We start from the raw sequence: 27,091 nt of genomic DNA, 5'->3' as shown, positions 1-27,091 counted from the left end.
GTCATGATCACCACGAATCCTATAGTTTTGATAAAATAAACTTTATGATTATGAAGTATGTAAATAAAAATAAATGCATTTCATAAACATTAATTTATTGTATACATACAGTAGTGCACATTTCATAAATTATACGAATCAATCGTGATAATTCAAATATAATCTAATATTACGCCATGTAGAACAACATACCATTTACATTTACATTACTGAACTAATGATCGCAATGAATCTAATACCGTAGTAAAAAAAAACATCAAACCGCTACTGAATATCTACACTATTGAAGTCATGACCACGACGAATCCTATAGTTTTGATAGAATTAACTTTATGATTATGAAGTATGTAAATGAAAATAAATGCCTTTGATAAACATTAGTTTATTGTATACATTCAGTACCTAGTGCACATTTCGTAAATTATACTAATCAATCGTGATCAATTATTCCATGAAGTAGGCTACCTTCCTTTAGCATAATTTTACTGTGTTTCCTTACAAAAACTATGAGACTCGTTGTGCTCATGATTTCAGTAAAGCACAGTAAAATCATAGATTAAGTACACTCCCTTAGGGGGTATGATTAAATGGTAAAATGCTGGGGCCTACTGAAGATATTGTTTACAGTATTGTCTGTAATTGTTTTTTAAATGTTGTCAAATATTGGTTATTGTATCTTTCTTATTGTAAAATTATGGAAATGTTGATAATACATCTAAATCGACATAATACAGTATGTAAAAGTAATGTAACAATAAATATATTGAAATGACAGAAACAATTTAAAGTACTGTACCACAGACGAAATTTACACTGCAAATAATCTTTTAAAATAGGTACTTAAACGTCCTTAAATTGTAATGTAATTACTAAACTTGCATAGCAAGCCGAAGAAATCTACAGTATAGAAATAAGACGTGGATTACAAATGAATCTGATGTCTGATTAGTTAATTCATAACATATTTTATTCACAGACCACACCCGTCAATGTCAATAGAAAGTTTGTCAATAAATTCACTTTTCCATTACCAGACAATCTATAATCTGCCCTTGAAATATTGATAGAGCGAAAGAGCCATCTCAAACCCTACACATCCAACTTTTTCTATTTGTAAGTCTGCAAACATTTCTCGGGAAAAGTTATTGCAGTGAAAATAAAAAAAACTAAAAATGAAAGAGAAAAAGAAAAACTACGAAGTGGCGCGGAGGTGTTTCTGGGAACCGGGCGCCGTTATCGGGTGATATGGGACAATAATAATGTTTCTCGGAATTAGTTTGATCCAAGAGTTGGCAACACTGCTAGCGCTCGCGCGGTGAGATTTGGCAACACTGCCCCGCAGCCGACAGCGACGGCGACAGTCATGCGGTGGACATTGAAGCGTGATGTTGTCAGTGCAAAGTGAGAACATAACCTCAAAAGTACGCGAGTTTGGATTACAGTGATCATGACTGCTGTGGACTTCATGTATCGTAAGTAACTTTTACGTTTTTAAAACTCAATGTCATTAATGACGTTATTGTTTTTAGCCAGCCAACTATATAAATACAGTAGGTAAACATGACAAATTTAAATTTGGAGGTTGTTGTACTAACTTTGGCGATGCGACGAGGTATTCGATAATCCAAGAAGGGTGCTTCTTCCAGAATAATGTAAAGTTATTAGAATAAAATAGCCCTCTAGTTTGAAGCGGATCGAAAAAAAACTCTTAGGTTTGTTTAATTTACCTTACAAAAATAGTTGTAGGGTATTAAGCATGGACTTAAAAACTCAGTGGAATAGGCCTAAAATGTTATAACCTTTTAAAACAATAAAAAGATACGCTTACTGTATGCAATGCTTATTTTATTTTATTACTACATATTAAGAAAAGTTCAATCTGACAATTATTCTGCCTTGCACACATTTTAATACACCAAGTATTATAGTATAGGCCTAAGATCAATGCCTACATTTAAATGCAATTTAGATTTTTATTGCTCCAATACACATTAGGGACAAAGATAAACCTTAGGATATCATTTATACATTTTTACACTATTTACGCTCACATTGTTTAAACCATACAATCCACACAGATCTTTTCCGGGTTTGTACATGGAAGATTGATAATAGCAATTCTAATCAAAGTACAGTTACGGGATGCAAAACCCAGTTTAGTTTTAGCTGCAGTTTAGTAGCGGATTTCTGAGTGCTTCACGGAACGCGTGTAGAATGGCAACTCGTCCCTCTGTATCCGTTCGTGGAATCCAAGTCCCTGTTGCGGGCAAATTAGTTTGGGTGGTAATTTTCGCTTCTCGGAAGCAGAGAGAGCGGCGGGCGCTGTAACTGGCGGCGAGCGGTCGAACTACGATCAGCTGCTAGCAGTGTTGCCACCTGCCGCTTGACCAGCTGTCAAGCAGGGGTGCCAACTTGAAATTGTTGAAATGTAATTGATAGATTTGTAATACGTATAATTAATTAGCCTACGTTTGATGCTTAAGTTTGAGTTTCTTGTAATCTAATCCGCTCACTGTACCATAATTAGCGTAATGCATTGTCTACGGAGGTTTTCATTCATTCGGTTAATACCAAAATGCACTATGCAGTCCATTCAGGTGGACGACTCGCTGTTAGTTGTTAGGTGTTGAACTTAGGCAAGAACGTTGTAATGAGTCCTGGTTTTTACTATGAGTAATTTTTCGAGGACAATATATTAGTTATCCGTTATTTTTCCGTCAAATTTGCCATCTGGATCTGAGCCTGTATACTAAAATCAGTTACTAACAGATCCAACACTATTTCGTTAAAAATAAACAATTACACTGTAATACAATATTATAGTTCTACTTGTGGACCCTACTGTAACTTTAGTAATGGCTTGCCTATATACAAATGCGCTTTCATTTTAATCCTAGGTGGTAGCCTAATAAATGTATATACTTCTCAAAATTGTGTTGGTAAATGTATTGCCTTAAATTTAAATCGAGTGGAAACGTTCTTAATGTTTCTTGACACAACTGGTTTACTGCGAAATCCAAAGAGTTATAATAAACGTTTTCAGTCATTCGTGGAAAGGAATTTTTAATATAAAAAATTAATAAACAATTTGGCGTTTTTATTGTACACAGGTAAAACATGAAAATGTAATGTATAAAGGTGGCACATCACTTTCTTTGTAAAGCGAAGAGTAGAGGAACGTTCTTTCCCAGCTTCCGAGAATCATTCCGGACGTGTCTCCTTTTCAAGTCCAATCCTCCGGTTGTTAACCCCTCCCTCTGTTCTGTTCCTGAGTTCCCAAAGTTCAACCCCATTCCGCAGTTCCTCGAAGGGTTGAATGTTCTTAGGTAAACGCTTTTGTATTTTTGTCTCAGGAAACATGGGTGGCCAGTTTAAGGTTCAGATTTTGTATTGTCCACCTCTTGCCATATTCGAATTTATGCACGTATACATTTCCTTCCTTTTATTTACAATAGCCAATGTCATCACAGATGGGTAAAGCAATCTTTAATTATATATGATGCCATTAGCGGAGGTAGAAAAATCTCTTACTTTGCATTTGCCTTGAGGTTGAAGAATCGATAACCTCAGGTACGGAAATCAGAAAGATTATCATAGGTAAAAGGATTTCAGAAGCTGACCATGAGGAACTTACTGTGTATACCTATAGTATTAGCACCTAATTAATTATTAAGGTGTAGCCTAGTAATCTTTTTTACTGCTTCGCGAAAAAAGTAGCAAGTTGGTTCTAATGTACTGAGTACAGTAAGTGAACTCATTGTTCTGTTATGTCAGGTTTTGATAAACTAATTCATTACTCTCGGATAATAATGGCTCGAGTTGTATCGATCGGGGGCTTATTTTCTGATTATCTTAAGATAAGTTGTGATGATATACTCGTCCTTGTGATTACTGCGGTGCTATCAGATCATAATATTGATGTGTGAAGGCTTGTGTAAATCTTTATATCTGCGTCGGATAAAGATATGGTAGGTCTTATAATGTATAGGTCCACACTCTATCTATAAGTATAAAAGAGGATGTTGGTTTGTATATATATTTGGCATTGATAAGCTCATATACCGATGGCCACGAAGCTATAATACCTACATGTAGAATTTCATGGAGTAGTTTTACACACTATCAATTTCGTGATAACTTTCAGGGCCTATAGTGCCCATGTCGGGGATTTTGAACGAACTAGAGGTCGTCCAGCGGTCGAAAACTCGAGCAAAAATATCTGTACTTCTCTATTTTTACCCTAAGCTGTAAATGAGAAATGTGATTGGAATTAGTTTAAGTGTTATAATTCAGTTTTAGAAGTTTTAATATTTTGGCATCTAAACTAAGATATTACTAGTTTTATTTCAAATCGACATATAAATTACAAGTTGGATTCTATGATTTTGAATAGCATCCAAGAGTTTCGAGGCTTTACTACACAGTGCAACACTTAATTGTCCCCGGGGCAAAGCATGGATACAGCAGCTATAGTAGGTCCTTTAAAGTGTTGCGTAATAAAACTACTAAAAGTTTCTCCGAACGCGTTTACATTGTTTACTTGTTTCAACAACATATTTGCGCTCAACAGGTTGTTTACAGCCGTAAATGGCTTCAGAGAATTCCTATTATGAAAGTTGTTATTCGATGTGAAATTAATCGGCTTTGGTCGGATTTGTTTGACTGTTGTAAACCAATTTTTTGTGTCCGCGGGAATTGCGTTGTCGATATATGAAGTTCTAGCAAGTGAAGTACACGAAAATAGATTATTATCGTCAATTATTGAAACTCAATTAATTATTCACTTATTTAACTATGGCTTTGTTCGCCATGTTACCCTTAACTTGTGGACACGAATTAACAAAATTTAAAAATTCTGTGGGCACAAAAAGTGAAATTATCTATACAAAACGCGATGTTCGTGGCAAAACAAGGGGGTGCCAAACTTGGAGTACTGTACAGTACAAACATATTCCTGAGTTTTCAGGTTTATACAGAATTTGACTAACTAAAGAAGATATGTTTATTTCGCACTCTCGTTTCATCTTGAACTTGTGTCACAAAGTATAGGCATATTCATATGGTTGTCATGTAATATTGGTTAAATAAACTATTTTTTACGTTCTTCCTTTTGTTATTAAGAATTAAATACAATTTAAATTAATTATCAGTGTTGCCAACCAATGTCACTTACGTGTACTCAACTAGCGTATCCTGCTGTGCAGCACTTATTTCCCTGCCTTCGGTTGGTTGACTGCATTAACTAGTTTCTGGGAACATTGCCTGCCGAAGTCTTCCTTGTAAGCTATCAACGGTAGTTACCGGCGGTTTTATTATTTCTGCGGAAAAGAGACAATTTTACAATTACCTTTGTTCAAGTCGTTACGGTTTGTCGATGAACTATTTTTCTGGTTGATTGAGTTTTGAGAAATGATTTTGTAATGGGTCTATTTGATTTTCTTGGAGATATTTACCAGTGTTGTGGCCGTAATGGGAGTGGACTGAAACATGATTATTTGAAAGTGAAGTAGTTTTAAACTGTATCTGTATCTAATACACGTAGCTTCAACGTAGTTTTAAATTATGGTCGTTGTAGGTTGATGATTATAATTTCCTCTGCAATAATTTCTGTTCACTTTATTTTATAGTTGAATTTATTCTTTAGTAGTTTTTCCCTTTTTGATTATATTCTAACCTATTTTACATGCTGTATCGTTTACTGAACAATCGTAAAACGATGCGCACTTATTTAAAGGCAGTTTCGGTGATCTAAGATAAATTTCATTTAAGTTAAATAGTTAAAATTACTATAAAATATTTAGACAAAACTTGGTCCCAAAACATATATTTGACAGGCCTTTACTAACTATTTGGGAGGATAGTAAAAAAACTGACAACACATTAACGCTGACAAAAGACATTAAATTTAAATTGACTCACCGCAAACTTCGTTAGGTTAGGTCGGGTAAAGTTAGGTTAGGTCAGGTAAAAGCAAGCTATACAGGTCACGGACCTCTCGCTACCTGAATTGCTTTTCTCAACTATTGTCAATTTTTTGTTTGGGCCTAAATGTTACTTTGTTTACTTATTTAATCAACTGTAAAAGCGAGTGGGACGAAGTGTTGCTGTTTTTCTAAGAAATTTGAGTTTGGCCGAACTGTTGCTACACCTTATTTTGATTTAGGTTGTCCCAAAATAATTAAATATCTTATCCGTAGATAAGAGAATCAAACTTATAGAAGCCAATCAGTAACATCGATAATCACTCATCGTTTTGGTAACTTTCCAAGCGTTGGCATTTCCTTTCATCAGCTGACCCACAAAATCTCCGGAAATGTTGCAAATGCCTTCCCAGTACAAAGTACAGCTGTACAATGCCCGGAGTGAGTTAGTACTTCGTAGTAGCCGTACAATGACCACACTGTGAGTTAGTACTTCCACGGAACTTGAGTTATGACTAGCATACAATGGCTTACTGGAACCACTACGTAGCATAGCGAGAAAGTACAGTCAGCTCGGACGATAAATGTGATTTCCCTATGTATAGCCATGGTGGTAAAACCTGTCACATTAAATATATGCAATTTCGATTGCTGTATTTAAGCACACGGTGTAGTGAGTTTTCAAGTGTATCATTGATTGTAGATAAGTCTTAAAAATTTTCTAGTTATTGTTTATTCGTGATTCAACAGCTTACTTCTGGTAAAACCAATCTTAATAATCAATAACACAAATGAAAGCTGGTATTTCATTGAAGGTTCTTAGACTAAAACATATAGGATAATGTAATTAGGTGAAAAATAATTTTAATTGAAGTAAGAGTTCGAAAAAAAATATGTTTTTTGGTCGAGTAAACAGTAGATGAATGATGATGCTTGGTGGCATATCTGTGCGTGCCGTTAAATTAAGACCAAAATTATGAAAATCGGTCGGGTAGAAGAGCTGAACTGACTCGGAAATAAAGAATCAAATTTAACTCCCATATTAAAATGTACAGTCAGGAAGTTGCTTTTGTTCATAACTCGAAATATGCGTAAAAATGAATGATGGCAAATCTGTGCGTGCATACCTTTTGATTTAAGACTAAAGTTATGAAAATCGGTCGGGTATAACTTAAAATATAGATTGTGTTTCGAACATGAACCTCGGCTACATCGGCCTCTAAATGCATGTAGAAAGGATGCTAATGTAAAACTCATACTTTTGAGACCCGTATAATAAGCATTTTTAGTTTACTACTCAGAGCTAAACTTCTTGTACAGCTCTTACAAGCTTGTATAGTAATTGGGCTGCCGTTATCGATTTTATGCATGTTTTATGTAGGCATAAAAAAATAGAAATTCACAATTCACCTAAATAATTTACTTATTTACCCTGCCAATAGCTTTATTAGCTTTATAGCTCATAAAGTTTATATAAGCTTTATAGTCGTGTTTATAGTTGATGTCATAAATCTTTCTTAGCCAACTACAGTATTGTCTTATCTTTTTTCAACAACTTCTTCTGCTTCTAAAGCCGGACAACTGTATTTTTATCGCCGAGAATTTGGCCTGAGTTTGGGCTCATTTTTTAAAATTATAATATCCACCTAGCCAAAGTTTTTTCAATTTTTCTCACAAATTTTTCATGTTTCCAAACCTAGCATACAGTATAACTAATAACAACAAAATATTTTTATCAGTCCTTGAGCCACAATTGGTGGGGTTTACCACTGTTTTACCAATGCGTAATCACATGTAAAGTAATTGGCTTGCATTTAAGTCATCAGTTTTGAATTGTTTACCGTTTATATTAAGAATTCTCAAAATTTTACTTTTACAATTCCAAAACCTCAGTTCCTAAACAAACATTCCACTAGCCTTTACCGAGTACTCATTCCATTTCTACGGTTCCTCGTATAGAAACAGCTGTTCCTTTATCTCATGACTCATCCTTCCGTTCCATTCCTGTGTTCCTAGTAACCATTAGAACTGATAGGATTAGCTGGAAACTATAATGTAACTTACTGTCGTATCATCGCCTTGGGTTTAGTTTTGTGACAACTTTGCTCCGGGCCATATGTGATATTGTTGTCAAGCAGATACTCATCAGGTCTTTTGAGGTTTGTTTATTATTGTTTTGTTTTTAATTTTAAATTCTATGTTTACTAAAATAATTATACAACTTCTTTATTTTGTTGGATAATATCAGTTTTCGTTTGGAATTGTCTGCTTGTATGAAAATCTCTAGGCTTATTATCATTATAACATTGAGGTTTTTTTTTTAGAAACAGTAGACACGAAAAATGAAAATAGTTAAATAAGTATACATGTTAAGTACAAGCATAGTCAGTTGTTTATTAGTGGAAATCTATACGCACCATTGTAGTTATTATCTTTAATTTATAGGGCGTACAATAATCAACCGAAGTTAATAGTACGTACTATACGTAGGGAAATTATTTCCTATTAAAGACCTTCATATGGTAGCAGCCCTATTTCGTGAAAAGTAATAAGTCTAAATGACTATTTATGGACATTTAACAACATTTTACGGAGTCAACACAGGTATGAAATATCTACAGGTTTTGGATTTGGGACGGAATTGTGAAAGAAATAATCAACACCTCATGAACCATATAATTTACTTATTTGTTTTGAAATTAGTCGTTATCTGCAATCTATCTCTTTTTCATGCCATCTTGGACCAAAAATTATAATCCTACACTTGTCTGTAATCCATCCTTCTATATTGTATAATTTGTAAATTGGCTGCTTGCAGTTCAATAAACTAAGTACAGTTGTATATTAGTTGTAACGCGTATTCATGTAGCATTGAGTTTAGAAATTGGTTCTGCCGTTTTACACCTCTCTCTATTCAACTTTGTTTCAATCGCATTACACCGTCACACATACAAATGTCCATAAATCATTGTAACGCCTCTTGAGTGTTTATGCGTGTTCGTCGTCAAGATAATCGTATCATTACTTATCACCACGCGTCGCTCTTATCACTTATCACTAGACTTGTCTGCAGCGTCATGCCTGGGCTGTGTATGTATTATCAGTATTTGGATACGACATTAGGACGCAATACGTGTATTGCACGATGTATTACAAACAATTCGTGGATTTAGTGACTCGCGTAGACGTCATTGTGGCATTGTTTATTCTTTTGTTCTTTACGTCTGACATGGAATATAATTTGTCCATTACTTCATTGAATTGTAATGTTTAATTTCTATTGTCAACGAGTTTATTTTGTTCTAAAACATTTCGAGTAAACATAGATGCAGAATCTAAGATTACGTTTTCGTCATTGTGGGGTGTTGTTTACATTTTTAAAATAACATGTTTGTGTAGTGTAGATACGACCTTCAGATCTACCAAAACACGATAAAAATACACACTACGAAAATAATACGTAAGCTAGATTTATTTAGTAATTTGTTTAACGTCAATCAGCGAATTTGTTTATACTTATTTCAGTTGTAATACGCTTGATCGTTTTTGTTAAGACGTTTCTCTGTGTAATATAGATACATAATTTTTTCCAGGACTTTCAAAATACGATTAGGCAAGGATATGCATAACTGTTAAGCTTTTCGTCATTTTTACCATTATTTATTCTTGGGTCCATTTTTTACACATTTTAAGTCTTCTGTGTAATGAAATATGTTGATTCGGTCTACCAAAACACGACGATTTGACATACTTGACTAAGATACATTTAGTTAATACATTTCGTTTACTTTTCAAGTTTTAATAGAGTCTGTACTTGTCTGTGTAATAGAGAATTGTCTACACATACGAACGATTAGATTACACATCACCATTACGACTACAGTACAAACATACAGTACATATCCTATGAAATCTGAAGCATTCTTCACTCCTTTGTCAACGTTTAGTTTAGCCTCTATGCAGGTGACAAAGGTAGGCTCACTTTCCTAGAGGCTAGAGGTACAGGGTTTGATTCCCGGCCAGACATTGACCCTACTTCTAGGTATAGAACGCTGACCGTGCCTCGTCCTGTACTGGGAACTGTGAGCTATCGATTACAAGTTATATCGATTACTTATTCATTCGATATTGGGAAACATTGATGAAACAAAAACAAGCCCATGGGGCGTAGCCCAATGGAAATATGAAAATTAAATGATATAATATTGCATTGTCATCCATTTGTGAGCTATGTTTCAAGTCTAGCTCATCGGGAAGTTAGTTTAAAATTGATTGCAAAATTTGTACCGGACAAGAAAGTCAGCTAATAAAAACGTTTTAAAAAAGTGATTTACTCAAATTCTTGACTATCGATGACAACAAAGCATCGATTACACATACTTATTCATTCACACAATGGATTTGCAAGGACCTGTGACAATCGATTATAATAGTAAAATTATTGTACATTTGAAAACGTATACAGAACCATTAATTTCCTGGTTAGGAAGTGGTGTTGGTCTTACTTTTGATCATTTATCAACATTGATCTTCGCCATTTTATCGTTGTACCTATTACTTAATCTAATCTGGATAGGGTGTGAAAACTTTTTTCTAACATTAAAAAAGTTTATTTGTTACAGTTATGGAAAATAATGCTTTAGTAATACCCTTTTGAATAGCAATGTTAAAGTTAAAAATTAACAACTTTTGTATCTATTTGTTATTTGTTCTCTGTGACTACTAATTACAACACCACTGAACTGGATTGGGTTTACTATATAAATATTGGTTATGCTACTTAAACATGATTAGATTACAGTAAACATGTATACATATATGGTACCTACCTACGCATTATGCTGTACTGTATCCCTGATCCTCCTATTATCGACTATTAATCAAGGCAGATGTTCCCTCCCTCATCCCTCAGGACTATATAGTTCCAGGAACACACCCCGAGATGTTCCTAGAATCCCTTTCAGCTGTCAATTATTGATCTTCCCCTTGCCTCTTTGGTTCTCAGCAGGATACCGTGTGTTTGTCACTAAAACTAGGGCGCTTTAAACCTCTCCGGTCCACGTTTTGCAACAATTTATATTTATATTTTCGTCAAATCGTGTTATGTTTATCTCGTTGTACTCGTGATTTGTGCAAATTTATAATTTTTCCATTGACCTCAATGTTTTATAAAATTATTTATTGTTTGCTCGCTTTTTGCTCGATTTTCACTTTAATTCAAAATTGTTTTTCCACCTCGTCATGAGGATAGTGATCAAATTTGTGTTATTTACCTAATCTCCTTTTAAGTCAAACCCCAAGCTGTTAGAAATAATACTTTTTGATGGATTATCCAACAAAATATCACCTAGATGGCATTAAATATTTAGTTGTCACTGGTTTTATTGGCAAGCACAGATTTGGAAATCTTCCCTCACAATTACGGTACACAAACCGTATTTTTCAAGCAGGGTTTGTATTCAATGTATTCATTTTACTGGCTAATGTTTTGAAATTATCTCAATAGATAATTTAGTTTTCGCAAAGTCCTCGGGCGGCCCAGTGGGCTCATCATCCCACTAAAACGTCACAAATGATGAACAGGCACTTAGCTAAGCCACTTGGCTTCTTCTCGCCAGAAGTTGACAATTTCTAATTAATTTCTGTCCATTTTGTCTTCAAGCATTTCCTGTCATGTACACCTGGTTGTTATACCTGACTTGTGATGTTTTCTAGTCTAACCAGTGATGTTTTCATGTTTCAGGCTCGTCGGTAGACATGCTGATCACAACGTGTCCCCGATGTCGCCACGAGTTCCCACTGCCCACCACATGTTGCCACCCCCTGGTGACGCTCCAGCTGCCCCCGGAGGCGGCGTGTACTGTCACAGTTCACCCCCGCCGTGTACATGTCGGCATGACTGGAGGCGGCATCGTCCACGAGCAGGACAACTCCACCTCCAACGTTTTCCTGCAGAAGGTACTTAATATGTGAATATTATATTGGTAGAACTAGAACAACCACTTGGTGTATAATTTTAACCTTAATTGTTTCTGTCCACCCTTAAGACAGCTTTCAACTTAGTAACCTCTCCCAGTACAAAGAGAAACACTTTAATATTAGAGTAGATTGTGCAATCATCAGGAAGTCTTCAGGTGAAGACTGTTGAGAGGAGCAAGCTAAATTCCATTAACGATTATTTAACGTTGGTTCAAATATTATGTTTGAGTGAGACAGTTATTAGGTGAATAAGATCACTGATGTACAATCAATTAGATTGGTTTATTTTAGATTTAGATCTACACCATAAAGACTGAATCAGGTTGCAATTATCAAAAAAGTATCCTATTTAAAATTCATTTTTATAAACTGCTTTGTCTGTCTCTTGTTTATAATCTGACTGTGGCTAAACATTCAATGGAAGGATCAGTTGTTGGATTACAATTTAATTCATATTTACACTGATGTTAAGAATGTTGGTCACCAACACTGGATCTTTCAAAGTGTTCTCTAGAGATAATTGACCCTCAAGGTGGGTAAAACCCTTCAGGGAATTACCTTTTTCCTTACCATTTGCAAGTGCACTGGATCATACGCATTAAAATAACACCTTAGTTGTGGAAAGTAGGTAGGACAGCTTAAAATGGGATATTACAGAGAAAACTCTAACATAACATATTAAGCGTATATCTTTACGTTTATGTTTCTTGGGAAATTGCTTTTACAGTAAATCTCCACAATACATGATCTGTAGTTAATTAGCTCACTTTTGTTACCAGGTGACATCAAACTGTGGAGGAAGACTGATAGTGAACACTCCTCAAGATCTTCTGGGATCCACCACCTCCAGTGGAGGAAGCCTACTGGGCAACTCTCAAGAAGACCTTTCCTCTGTTACCGCAAATTGTGGAGGAAGATTGACAAACGCTCAAGAAGATCTTTCCCCCTCCACCCCAGTGGCGTTTGTGATTCCCACCCCATGTAACCCTTGGGACAAGAGGCTCCCCTTGGAGTCGGACTTAGAAAGGCTTTCGTCGACAGTGAAAGCGTTGAGGACTTCCGGTTGGTACTACGAGGGGCTCAGTTGGCAAGAGAGTGCGGGTTTGCTTGCGCCAACTGCTCCTGGAACATTTCTAGTACGCGACTCCTCAGATCCTAGGTTCCTTTTTTCACTCAGTGTGCAAACCGAGAGAGGTCCAACGAGTGTACGCCTGCACTACCACGAAGGACATTTCAGGCTGGACGCTGCGCAGAAGTTGATTCCGCTCATGCCGGTGTTTCGTTGTGTCGTCGAACTGGTACAGTACTACGTGACGACAACGACTACGAAAGAGAAGAAGATGAAGGGGAGAGAGCAGGTGTGGATAGACTGTAGTGGACAAACGTATTCTAGTATCCTACTGACCAAGCCACTTCTCCAGCGGGGCAAAATCCCCAGTCTACAGCACCTCGCGAGGCTGGAGATCAACAAATTAAAGGCCAACGGTCAATCAGTTCCTACGCATGAATTACCAGATTGTCTTCACAGGTATTTGGCAGACTACCCGTTTATCCAGTGATATGTAGCTTTACTAGGTTAGGTAGCGTTACTCATACCTTGGTAGCGATTATTGAATTTTTTTTATTTTCCCTAAGATTCTAGTAAACGACTCTGGCAAGCTTTAATACATGAAATATTAGTGAATTGATAATACTTGAAATTTTATGTTTTGTTTTACATTTAGTCATGAGTAATTTGTAAAGTTAAACCAATATTAAAACACAATTAGGCATATGGGTTGAAAGAAGTTGATTCTAACCAATGAAAACTCAAGTTGATCTATCTTTTTGTATGAGGTGTGATTTTTTTTGCTCCAGTCGCTGCCAGGTTTGATCGTAACATAGTATACAATAATTATCCTGCTGTACCTAAAATGTAGACTTCATGAAATAGAACAAATTGGATATTTTTCACTACATTTAGAACAGGACTAGTAAATAGAGGGGAAATACATTATTTCTCTTAGTTATGTGGAATTTAAAAAGCTCCTGTGATCAAATATTTGTCCAAATATAGCCTATGATTAACTTTAACATTACACATTAACTTATTTGTTATTTAATATATATTTGTACTTGATCACGCCCTCTGCTATGTTCCCTATGAAGTGCTGTATTTTAGGTATAACCTTAGGGCTGTACCTAAAACAAGCTGCGATGCATTTCGTGGATTCAGCAAGCAAAGATGCTGTAATGACATAATTATGATTAATATTATAGATAACTCAATTTATAATGATGGCTTTTGCTTACTGATAATCCAGAGGGTAAGATAAGGTGTTCCAAGAGCTTGAAAAAATTAAACATGTTAATACATACATATATACCGAAGTTGAAATATACGTCATACATAAAGATATCTTAGATAATAATATTCTGTACGTAGTTTGAGCATTAATTCCTATATTTATCCATCACCTCATCCTAAATATTTATTTCCATCCATGTCTTTGTTCTGTCCTTTTATCATCTTTAATTCTTTAAAAAATTATGACAATTTGAAACTTTGAAAGACAGCTTATATTTTTGGCTTATTAAAATATGTAATTTGGTACCTTTAAGCATTTGGTTGTGATTGTTTTCCATTTTTAATGTTTCCCCGAATTCCACAAATTCGGAGATCTGTTAAATAGCGGTGCTATTTTAGTCCATTTTGTTCGTAATTTGACACACTTTTAATTTTTTTTAAACATTTGTATTGTTATTTCTGTAACTTGATTTAGTATTATTTATTTAGTAGGCTTAGACAATAAATGACCAATTAATTTAATATTTCGCATGTTAAATTATGATTTTGCACTCATGTTATTGTTTTTTTTTTACTTGTGTATTTATTATATTTAGTATTATTATGATTTCTGCGGAAGTTGTTAGTCCTGTACATATGTCTATATTGCATCTCGTGTACATACGGCTGTTTTTTTATTAATGGATCGATTGTTACTGTAAATAAATAAAACTTTTTGTTTTTAATGAAGTGTTTTTCTTTTTTCCAGTGCAATGAAAATGAGATCCATACTATTATATAAAAATGTAATGGTGCCTGTCTGCATGTGTATTACTAATAGGTGCAAAAACATACTTAATTTGCTTTAATTTTGCAAAATATAGCTACCATACGAAGAATGGTAATAGGACTGTTAACACTTTGATACTGACCATGGGCTTTGCACCTTTGGCTTTATAAACACTGAGGCGAGGAAAGTAAATATTGATTGGTCTCCATGCCTGAGAACATTCACAATGCTTCTATTTTTGCTTTGACATTTCAGTGTTAACAAGAAGAACTGCCAAATAGCGTTTTTCACAATTTCAGACAGCTGATCCAGTGAAATTAAATATAATATTTTACACAACTATGTGGTAGGTTTATTTAGTTGAAATAGTAGTTTTTGTTACTAGCCCTAAAGTAGGCTTTTTGGGACGATACCGTGTTTAATGGACGAGGCCTTGCCGAGTCCGGAAATTCGATTAAGTCACAAATAAGCATTTTAGGACGAGTTACGAACAATACTTTTCATTACATTGTCATATATTATAGCAGAAAATACAAAATACAGCCAAAAGCGTTTGATTAAAAAGGAATGTTTACTTTAAAGTTTGTTTATATATTGTTGAAGCATTGTAAAGGATCAGAACAGCTGATTAATTTTTTGGATAAGCTTTGACATAACCATTTTACTCCACAAAAAGCTATCTTTAGGGACTCAAAACAATCCGTAAGACAGCTGTTTTTGAGACAGCGTAATGAAAACATTATTATAGATTATTTATTCTAAAACTATGTCAATGTTTATAGAAAAAAAGATTCTATAACAGTTTCTGTATCAACTCAGGCTCTGCTTTCGTTTTTAAAGTGTCCTAAGTTATGTAAATAATGTTGTTGATTATATCTTCATGGAAATAGTATGAAAATCACAATGTATAGGGATATTTTCCTATAGGGCTATGCCCCACAGGGGTTCAAAGTTTCCATGTGTTTCTTATGATCATTTATATTAAAAATGAGTTAAATAAGGAATTTTGCCTGCTATTTCGACTAAACAAGTTGGTACTATAATATTTAATGACATTAAAAAGCAGCACTATTTTTTTCATTTATTACAACAATGTCTAAAGGAAACTCCCAAAAGAAAAGAAAATGTGAAGTTAACATAATGTTCAGTATATTAATTCAAAATCTATTTAGATAGAATCCTGCTTTTCAAACGATTATAATTTGATACAGCTTTCCTCATGTTCTTGGAAGTTAATATAATAGAATATGCAACTACCAGAGCTGGTGAATAATAATGTATCTTCAAAAAATTCTACAGTATTTTATACTATAAACATACTTTACTGAAATCATTGAAACTTGAGGGTAGCCTACTTTAGTGTATTTCCAAGTTTTTTATTTTTACAGAAACAATGTTTATGTTACATTTTGAGGAAACAATAGGTATATGCTACACAGTATTTTCTGTTATGTGCATTATTTTGACAGTGCATAGTGTAAAAGTACAGTTTACGGCAAGACACCAAGTTTTAAATTCAAATTCTTAATTTGTAAAGCCACAAAAAACAGATGAACCAATTAAACCACACCAATAACACAAAACATTCGAATATATATTTTAGATCTAATCTAACTAAAATATATTAAACGTATATATTAATATATAGACCTAAACTGGTTATGTACTGGTTCAACAGAACAACAAAATGGTAAATTTAAATTAGAATAGATTAACACACAATGCTTAGATGTAATCAAATTTCAAAGGAAATTGATAAGTTTGACATCAAGCAGTATTTGTGTGGTATAAAGGAAGCAAAAGCTGTGTTCAGAAAAAGCATCAGGAATCTGAAAAGTAGAAAGAATACATTAAGAGAACAATGAAGGCTGAGGAAATTCAGGAGGATATTAAACAGTTAACTATCCAATGATAAGAGAAAGGAATTGAAGTAGACAAATTTAAATATCCATTTTCCTACAGTCACCCAACAAAGTGGACTTCCTTGCACTGATTATAGTACAGGAAGCTGCTAATTGCTGCATTTACTTTGCCGCACACTTTTTACTTTGTCAAGTATTCCAACCAAACAACACAAAACAGCGTGCTTTTATTATTTATGCACATAATCCGTGTACGATTGGAAATAGGTTGGCAAAACTACCTAGATACTAACTACGACTACGATCAGCTGTTGCAGTGTTTCCCATTTCGTTCAACCATTGACTATTTTTAAACCTATCCTAAAACGTGTTGTTTAGTATTTGAAAGGCTAATTATTTCTATGCTTTATAATAACTGCAAGAAAAATATAATGTGTAACACGAGTGCAAATTGCCTTTGCTGCACTCTAAAAACTTTCCACACTCGCCTACGTCTCGTGCGTAAACATTTCTTTCGTGTGCAGCAATTTCAATTTGACTTTTTACAAGGTAGTATCATTAGGCTTAGTCTCCCTAGTTCAGGTTTATAAAATATCTCCCGGGTTCTCTATGTGTTTCTACAGTTTATATGATTTAGGGATTTTTAAAGGTGGAATTACAGTAATTCATTGTAAATATATCCATACTATATTTTTTGCTGAGGTGCAAGTCTTTAGGAGTAAACTTCTAAATTCCATATGAAAAGAAGACTTGAAACGACACATAAATACAAACCACTATACCAGTGCTTTGCAACGAGGGGGGGCCTCATAAGAGAAATACCCCCGCCGCAGCAAACCTGCAGACTAAGCGAATTTCCATTTGACTGATTGGATTTACACTGAAATGTCTACTTAAAAATATAACATTTATTCTTGATTTAAATAGAATTAGTTTAACAAGTACTTAGGTTAGCTGCATCAGGGAGGGTAAAACTGTTTTTTTTTTTGTAAAATGTGAATAGTTAGTAAGAAATAAAAACATTTTCCAAATTTGATCAAAATATGTTCACAAACAAGCAAACTACAACAGTTTACTTATTCTCCATAAGAATAACATGGGAATTTTAAATGTACAATTTTTTGGTATTTTCTCCGTAACCATTAGGCGCATAATAACGCTTCAATATACTAAATTATTTGTTTTTTTAAGCTCTACAAAATGGTTTGGAAAGAAATTGCTAAATTTTATGTTTTTTGGGTCAAAAATGGGAAAAACCTATTTTTACCCCATAAAACCCCCCGTAAACCCCCGTTCCCATGGTCCGATCATGCTGGATCGCGAACTCGTTCGAATAAACGTACGTTTACACGTTTGTACCAAATTTCATCAAAATCGGATCATTTTTGCTCGAGTTATCGTGCTGACGGACATATATATATATATATATATATATATATAAATATATATATATATATAAATATATAAATATATATATATATATATATGAATTTGAACGGATGGTGTTTTTGGCCTCTAGGGACCTCAAAACGAAAAAAAAATCGGTCCCGCGTCCAGGTCTTACCATGAGTACTACGGTAATAGCTTATTCCCTATATGGGAAATTCGCTAAAAACTGGTTCTTCAAGTTCATCAAATTAAATAGTTAGTTACAAATCAATCATCAATTTTAGAAAAAAAATAACTGCACCGCTTTAATTTCATGTAAGTATAGGCATAGATAAAACATATGTTTTATCTATGGTATAGGTTTGTTTTCAATTTAGGTAAGGTGACAATTTCGTCTACCTAGTGCGAAACCAGCAGCACTGAAGCACTTATTTGAAACTATTTGATTATAATATATCAATTTTAAAGGTTAAGCATAAAAAAGTATTTAGCCTACTTTTAAAAGCTAGGTGAACTACGAAAAAACTAGGTCAAATTATTTAAAGATTGTTTATTTTAATCATTGAGTACGTAAAATAAAGGATGTAAAATAAGTAAGTAGGTGAAACCCGATTTCGAAAGCTTCTGTTGAGGTTTCAAGCAAAATCATTTAACTATTAAGGGAGGAAGTTGCTTTTGTGCATGACTCAAAATATAGTCAAACAAATGAATGCCGATGCTTGATGGAAAATCTGTGACACAATCTTGGAGTAATAAACCTAGCACATGGTTGTACAAAATATTATAATATCCCATTTGTTTGATAAGGAATTGTGAAATTTAAAGTGAATTTCACAGTACTGATTGTTTACATCCATAGAAATGTAAACATTTTGAGTTGTTGACATGGAGACCAATAAATATTTACTTTTAAAATTCTCACCTCAGAACTTTGAATTAAAGCCCACGAGGCAAGTCAATATCGAAACGGGAACAGCTCCTTACTGATCTTTGGTCATGTGGCTATAAAACATGGTAATACAGTTTTATAATCATTGGTAATACTGTACTAGTTTTTTGTAGCAGATATAAAGGTTTTATTATGGCTATTTCAGGTAATTTCATCAGGCAAAATAGGCTAATCCCAAAATAAAAATTCTCAATTCCTGTTTACATATACTTTTTTGTTTTTAGGTAGTAACGAATCAGCAGTAGTTGATATGTTTCCTAATAAAAATATTGTACTGTGGAGCATGTTCCTTTCTATGACACATCTGCCCACGTAGCCTACGCGCTTTTGTGTATCAGAGAGATGAAGAGAGACAATGAGAGCTTATGTAGAGGAGGGAGAGAGAGAGAGAGAGATCGAGGCGAGTGCAGTGGCTGGACCCGGACCCCAACTTCTTAGAACCCTGATCCCTGCAGTGATTTTGAATGTGATAATCCAAAGCCGGTGGTTTTTGTCCCTTTATCACCCCTCCCCCCTTCCCCGTCACTCTCAAAGCCTCCACAGCCCAGACGGGCTTCTCGGAATATAGAACATGACAAACAACACTGCATAGCTGTCTTCTCTGTTGAAATTAGGGTTTTGTCTGTGACGTGCATTACAATCGAGCCTAAATCATGGAGTAGCCTATAGTGAGAACGATGCGATTGACTTTAAGTGTGGTTTGTTTCAATTGTTTAAAATCTCCATATACAGTACACAATACGATTGTGGGTATTTTGTGCCTAAAAACTTATAGCACTTTTAAAATGATTATAAGTGGTGCTGTTCGTGGCTAAATTTCTTTTAGACCTTCTTTAGGCCATCCCTACATGTATCCTTAAATATATCCGGCTTGAAGGACCATTTTTTTGTTTACACAAGGAAAGTTAAATATAATGCATTGACCACAAAGCTACCTTCTTTCGTGTCGAACCCATAAAAAACATTAACTGCAGTCCTAAATCCTAGTCAGGTTTTACTTATTGGACATTGGCTTTGGTCGTTCGAGCTGGATATGTTTAAGAAAACACTAAAGGATGTCCAAATATCTCTTCTGCTGTGTCTAACCGATTTAAAAGTTGAAAAAGAAGCATGGCTAACTTTACTACTATCATATGGCTTTTACTGGAATGATATCCTCATGGTTTATGGACAATTCACTAATTGGAAGTATCTTTTTCGCTTTGGCATTGAAAATAATGACTTATTATCGATATCTTGGATTAGGTGGCAAGTGAGGAAAATACTCATGTAGTTCTTTTTCTAGGATTACGCTTGATATATAATGACACGTCAACTGGATTAAACTGTGCCATTCTCGTGCTCCGTTGTGTCAATACTCCATACACCACGAACCAAGTACGCTCTTCTTCAGCAGCCTAGGGCGAAGACCCGGAGTCACATAACGGTGACGTCACTACAGGATACGTCGTCATACGCCAACTATGCAGGTTCCCACAGTAACCAAACACCTCACTACTATACGTTCCCAATTCTCGAGGTAGGTACTTCAAGTCTAAGGCGAAGACCTGGAGTCACATGACTATGAGGTCACTACAGGATACGACATCACACGCCAACTATGAAGGATCACACAGTAACCAAACGCCTCACTACTGTACGTTTCTAATTCTCGAGGTAGGTAGAGGAGGACTTCAATTCTAGGGCGAAGACCCGGAGTCACATGACTGTGAGGTCACTACAAGATACGACGTCACACGCCAACTATGCAGGTTCATACAGTAACCAAACACCTCACTACTGTACGTTTCTAATTCTTATTCTAAATAACCCCATAGAATACTATATTATATTCCCCGTAAACTGTATAAGCCGACTATGCGTTTTGGGTACATCATTCATTGGTGTAGGTACTGACAACCAATGTTGCTCAAATGCTATATCCAAATAATACTCTATTATATACTAAATTTCCCGTAAAATGTAGTGAGCTCCTACACAAGGTATTGAATATTTGACGATTTCGCCGTAAAGGAAGACACACAAGCGATGTCCGCTTTATTTCATTCATGCAATTTCATCTACACTTCAACACCCGACAATCTATTTCGCAATTGCATTATTCCCCTCGTGGTTTCGCAGTTGCGATTCTCCGAATCGCTATTTGAACCCAACAATCTACTTCCGGTTTTCCCAGAAGCTGTTTCCTCTTTGTCGGTCGTTTGTTGCGTTATCGACACGCCACGAGTTTCGTCGAATTCGATTTCACCCGTTGTTCCTTTTTGAAAAGTTGTTAAGTAACCTATTTTTCTCAAATGAATTTCGTTTGTATTTAATTTATAAGTTTTTTGTTCAGGACAGAATTTAGAACATACTTGCTTATCTCGTTCAAGAATAAAAATAAAATATTTAGTGATTGGGCAGCGTTGATTGGGGCTTGTGACAGGTGGGAATACTCAACGATAATACATCATTGGCTTGCAGAAAGTCAACGTGTATAACCTCAAATGAATTTCACAAAATCCACTCAATCCAAACAGATAACAGGACAAACTAAAGGAGAATGGGTAAGAAAATCGAGTAAAACCTAGTTAACATACTATATTAATTTAAAGTAGGAATTTTATCATTTAAAGCTTGTGTTTTGCTTTTGATTAGTACCTCCATTACATCCTTGAGTATGGAAATTAGTTTTGGAATTAATTCTCTGCAAACAAAAATAAAAGAGCATATCTAAACGGGTGAGTCGGCGGCTCAGTTGGTAGCGTCACGAACTTCGGGCCCAAGGCAGTGATGTCGTGGGTTCGGAATTCGGATCCTGGTCACTGCCGTAAACATTTATAAGTACAGTTCACCTTCGTACTGTACCAGCTCACCCCTCGCTTTGCTGGATACGATCCACGCACAGATCTGTAGTCTATGTGGACGGGCAAATGCAAGGTTAAAAGAGGCTACCAAACTCTTTTAAAAATAAAAAATATAAACAATAAACACATGTACTTTCAATTCCATATCGTAAAAAGAACAAATACTGTAAAACCTCCCATAAAATTCAATTTTGGATCCAACGCGTAATGCATTTAAAATATATTGTTTCTGAATAATCAACTTTACTGATTATTCAGTGTATATTAAGTGTAGTGAGGAACTTACCTCCCAGTATGTAGCAGTAAGTATTTATTACAGAAAAACAATAGACTACCTTATTACGTGTGCACGTGTCTTAATATAACTTACTTTGTTGTATCAGGGCATTATGTTATTTAAAATATCATATTCAAACCAGAACACAACTATAGGGGTGTATTTCCTGTACAAATATACGAGTAAAAGTTAAAAGAGGGTATAGTTAAAGTAATCTTACGAATTGATTAACTAAATCCAACACTGCTGGAAATAAGCATTTACTTCTCAATACATGATCTATTTACGGGAGTGTTTTTTCACTTGACACCTGGCTACATGATGTTAAAATGTACCTTTAGACAATCAAAATCCTATACTGCCAAAAATGCGTTTGTTATCATCTTTCATCTGAAACCACCCTCCAGCTAATTAAGATTTAAAGTAAATACTTGAATAGTTGAGATGAAACACAAATTAAAGAGAGTAGAGTAGGGAGTAGGTCTACTCTCCTACTTGACTTATACTTGAGTTGTCGGCGTTTCTAGAAGAGTTGTGACAGATTGGGCTACCAAGAATCCCATTATCATATCAGCTTCAACAATAGACACAAATGAAAACAACTTGACGAATTGTTACGTCATTAGATGTGGGCGTTAGGCAAGAGGACAAAAATGTTTGAGTTTCAGGTTTCAGGTTCGGTCTATGGTTTTATGCACTTTAGAAAAGATAACTGTTAAAGCCAATGGTGATTTGGGAACACCCACTTTGGTTTAAGTAGGGATAGTTTTAAGGCAGAAGTTGAATATAAAATAGCAAATTTTTTAATTGGAATTAGCTTAAAGTTACAAACTTACAACACCTTATTTGGGAAACTGGAATTTACTTAAAGCAAGATTCGCAAATGTTGATAGACTTAATATCAATAACATTAAGTTTAACTAGGATTTAGGTTTGATGCTATGGTGTGAAATTTAAAAAACAAATAAAGCTTGATAAAAATATATATAAAAAAGCTAATAATGTTATGAAAATATATCGATAAACTAACAACCTACAATAGTTGATTTTTCTTACAAAAATAACATGGCAATTTTAAAATTGCAATTTCTTTTATTTTCTCCGCAAGTGTTAAGCGTTCAACAACGCTTTGCATTATACTAAATAATTTGTATGCTATACACAACGGTTTAGAGGGAAATTTCCAAAATATAATTTTTTGGGTTAAAATGGGAAACGCCAAATTTTTCCACATAAAACCCACTTCCAATTGTCTGATCGTGCTGGTTCTTGAATTCATTTGAATAAAGGTAGGTTGTACATTATTGTGCAAAATGTATTTAAACTCGGTTCATTTTTTCAAGTTATTGTTGTATCGGACACATTTTTTGTGTGCAAATAAATAAATATAATCAAATAAATGCATTTGAACCTACGATAATAGCTTATTTCCTATACGGAAAAATTCGCTAAAACACTATTTACTAATTATGGAACGAATTGTTATCTTTTAGACACATTTCTACTTCTAGACCTGTATAGTACCATTTTTGTAGTATTATCAACATATTAGAATTTGTTTTATTTATTTTACAATAGAACTGGATCCATTTTAAAATTATTTTAATTTTTCTATCACTAACTTTTTAACCTTCCATATTTTTAAGTATTATCAATCTTGTCACTATTTCATCAAAAGCATATTGAAAATATATATAATCAGAAACGCATCTTGTCACGTCAAACTTGACAGCGTTATTGAATTTGATAGAGTGTGAAAATGTAACGTTCTGTTATTAAAGTTAAAATTAACTTTCCGGAGAACGGTTTTTTACTATGTTATTACGTTACACCATTGACTTCAAAAACTGAAGAACACATGTTTTATCTTTCGTACTGTAATCGTAAATGAATATACTATAGGTCGGCCGCTTAAACGACCTCCTTCAGCATTGGTTTAGCATTAGCGGGCAGGTCGTTTTCTAAGCGGCCGACCTATATAGATATTTTAGGCTACAATAAGTTTCTTTTTGTTAGGTATGATTACAAAATTGGTGTACAATGTACAAACGAAACTTTGTTTTGTAGAAGCATTGTCCGTCAATAAAAAATGATAAATATGCATGAGGAATATATACCATAGAATAATCAATGAATTCAAGTTTCCCGCAAGAACCAATGTATCAGGATATAAAGCATATACAATCAATTATGCTGTTTACTGAGCGGAGCGAATTACAAATACTCCTCCTGAACAGCTGAAACGATCTCCACGAAATTTTTATAGCACTGTCATTGACCAACCATAGGACGGTATAAATCTGAAATTGTACAAATTGAATCACAAGGCTTTTCCCTACGTGAATTTAAACTTTTAGAAATTTAACATGGGCCTTACGGGTTAATTGTTCGCCATGACATTATTTGCCAAATAACAATAAAAACAAAAAAGTAATCAAGAGTCACAACATATGTCAGTCAACGAATTATCTAAAATAGCACATTACAAATACCGTACTGAGAAAAGTGGAAGAACAATCGGATTGATATCATTGAGCACAATTTAGTACAAAATTAATAACCAATAATCAGGGTTGCCGGAATAAGGCTGATGCACCATTGACTGCACCATTCCATTTATGTTAACCAAATATAGGCCTACCACCATTGACTTTGGATACTGCAAGTTAACAATTCGTTTACGTGAACCCGACTTATCATTGATTTTGATTTCTGCAAATAGACATTCCATTTAATTGAACCATAGATAAAACTTACTCCCTTGAACCGACAGATGTACCATTGACTTGAGACACTGCAAATAGGCATTCTATTTATGCGAACCAACTATTGTCATTGGATACTGCAAGTATGTATCTTATTCACGAGAAGCAGATGTAGCATCGACTTTAGAAAAGTATTAGATTAATATGCTAGCTCCGCTCAATATTGCAAGCAGACAACTGCATTATTATTCTATGCTCTTTCGGTGGATGAGTTAAAAAATTTACAGCATAGAGACCGTAGTAGTCAACGTTTTTACTGTACCAGCTAGTTATATACAAGCATACGGTAGTGCGGAAATAAGTATCTTCATAACGGTAATGTATTACAGTATAGTCAAAAACTAATATACCTAACAAAATACAAAAACGATAAATTTAGATTTACAAATGGCAAGTGGCAAAATATTAAAACTATATATGGTCTACTGATATAAAAATTACTTGCAATTCTCGGAACTCATCTGACCTCACCAGATAGGTTAGGTTCAAGATGTATGGAGTAAAAGTTTACTCCATACATCTTGGGTTAGGTTAGGGTTACTAAACATTACAAATGAAAGTAAACTATTTTTTGTTTGATTTACAAATAACATAACTTTACCTGGTGTACTGTATATAACCATTGACCATAATGGTAAATATGTATTTAAAAAACAATATACCATAACTATAGGTTATATGGTCATTGATATAATGGAAAAAACCTGGTAGAGTACCCAAATCTTTTCGCCTTCAAATAATGTACCGTATTTGTCAAAGCGGCGGTAATGCTCATAGTATCGAGCGAACTGCAGGCGTTGGTTAATTTCTATAATCGTAGCAATACAGCATATTTCAAAGTGGACTTTTGATTAAAAATCATAGTATATTTTGGTTTTAATTCTAAGTGGATTTAAAATTTTAAATATCTACATAAATGGAAAATTTTGCGATTTTAGCCATGATCATTATTTAAAAAGCATCTACTTCTAAACATTGCTTTTATGTTAGCTTTCAAAATATGCAATACATTTCTCAAATGCAAAGCATTTGTTGTTTTTATGATCGATGAATTTTTCGCTTTTTATACAACTTAAGAGTGTGTTGTATCTAATATTCCTGTATGATAGCAAAATAATAAACAATTCATCTATAAGTTTGTTGGAAAAAAGCAGAGTCGAAATATTATTTCGGATAAATACATAAAACGACGTATAAGTGAACACATTACTTATTAATTCTGTGATAGAATAATTTTAACTGAAAAATTTGCACTCAAGTGTTTAGAGGGATACTTTATTTTATTTAACCGATGATAAAAAGCTACAACAGGCTTATTTAATATTAATAGTCTAATATAATAGATAATTATTTTCACACGAATGGCTGAATTATATTGTACAAACAATGGTAACTAAACAAAAACCTAACACATAATGTTAGTTAAAAAATAGACATTAGCCATAAATAAATTGTAATAATTGCTAAAAATACCAAAATAAATTGTTTTATGATCCTACTGTATACATTTTAAACGACCATCGTTAAAATTACATAAATAACTTAAATTTATGGGTTTCAAATAGCTTGAGTAGGATATACTCAATATAAAATATTTTAAAACAAAACCTTAAAATATTTTATATCCTCTATGTTTTATTTACAAAACAGTTATTTTATTATTACTTGATACGTGATTTACTAAAGGTTAAATTAAACTAATTAATTGATCCCAAGTTTATTCCAGTAGGAACCGTTTAAAAGGTGTCTTGTTTAGATAAAATTTTAGTTGCACCGCCCGGGAATCGAACCCGGGTCGCAAGAATGGGAATCTTGCATGATACCACTACACCAGCGGTGCTATATGATAAGGGCGAGAAAAATAATAGCATTTATTTGTAGGTACTTATTATTTAGTGGTTGTAGGTATTGGTGTGATGTGTGATTATAGTCAATCTGTTTACTGGGGCCAAATTGCTCAACATTTCCTTTGCTATAGTGAGCCCAGCACCGATAATAACAGAATCAGTCTAAAAAATATTCAAAGTCTATATACTAATACAATTAA

The 27,091-nt window shown here is 34.2% G+C and overlaps 1 protein-coding gene and 1 non-coding gene across 2 annotated transcripts; one reads left to right on the top strand and one right to left on the bottom strand.

Moving 5' to 3' along the window:
- The first annotated feature begins 1,362 nt into the window (after positions 1 to 1,362).
- Positions 1,363 to 14,881, top strand: LOC129000003 (cytokine-inducible SH2-containing protein-like). The gene is made up of 3 exons (XM_054426843.1): positions 1,363 to 1,472; positions 11,665 to 11,879; positions 12,680 to 14,881. The coding sequence occupies exons 1-3, from the start codon at positions 1,448 to 1,450 to the stop codon at positions 13,457 to 13,459; spliced, it is 1,020 nt and encodes a 339-aa protein (XP_054282818.1). The 5' UTR covers positions 1,363 to 1,447; the 3' UTR covers positions 13,460 to 14,881.
- Positions 14,882 to 26,813: 11,932 nt separating this feature from the next.
- Trnag-ccc (transfer RNA glycine (anticodon CCC)) lies at positions 26,814 to 26,884 on the bottom strand. The gene has a single exon. It is a non-coding gene; the product is annotated as a tRNA-Gly (tRNA).
- Positions 26,885 to 27,091: the final 207 nt, after the last annotated feature.

This window comes from Macrosteles quadrilineatus, unplaced genomic scaffold (genome assembly GCF_028750875.1).
Source record: "Macrosteles quadrilineatus isolate MER2022 unplaced genomic scaffold, UCM_ALF_1.0 Scaffold_8__2_contigs__length_117827958, whole genome shotgun sequence".
Lineage (NCBI taxonomy): Eukaryota > Metazoa > Arthropoda > Insecta > Hemiptera > Cicadellidae > Macrosteles > Macrosteles quadrilineatus.
Note: the sequence above shows the minus strand (reverse complement) of the source record. Positions and strands in the feature narration are given on the sequence as shown.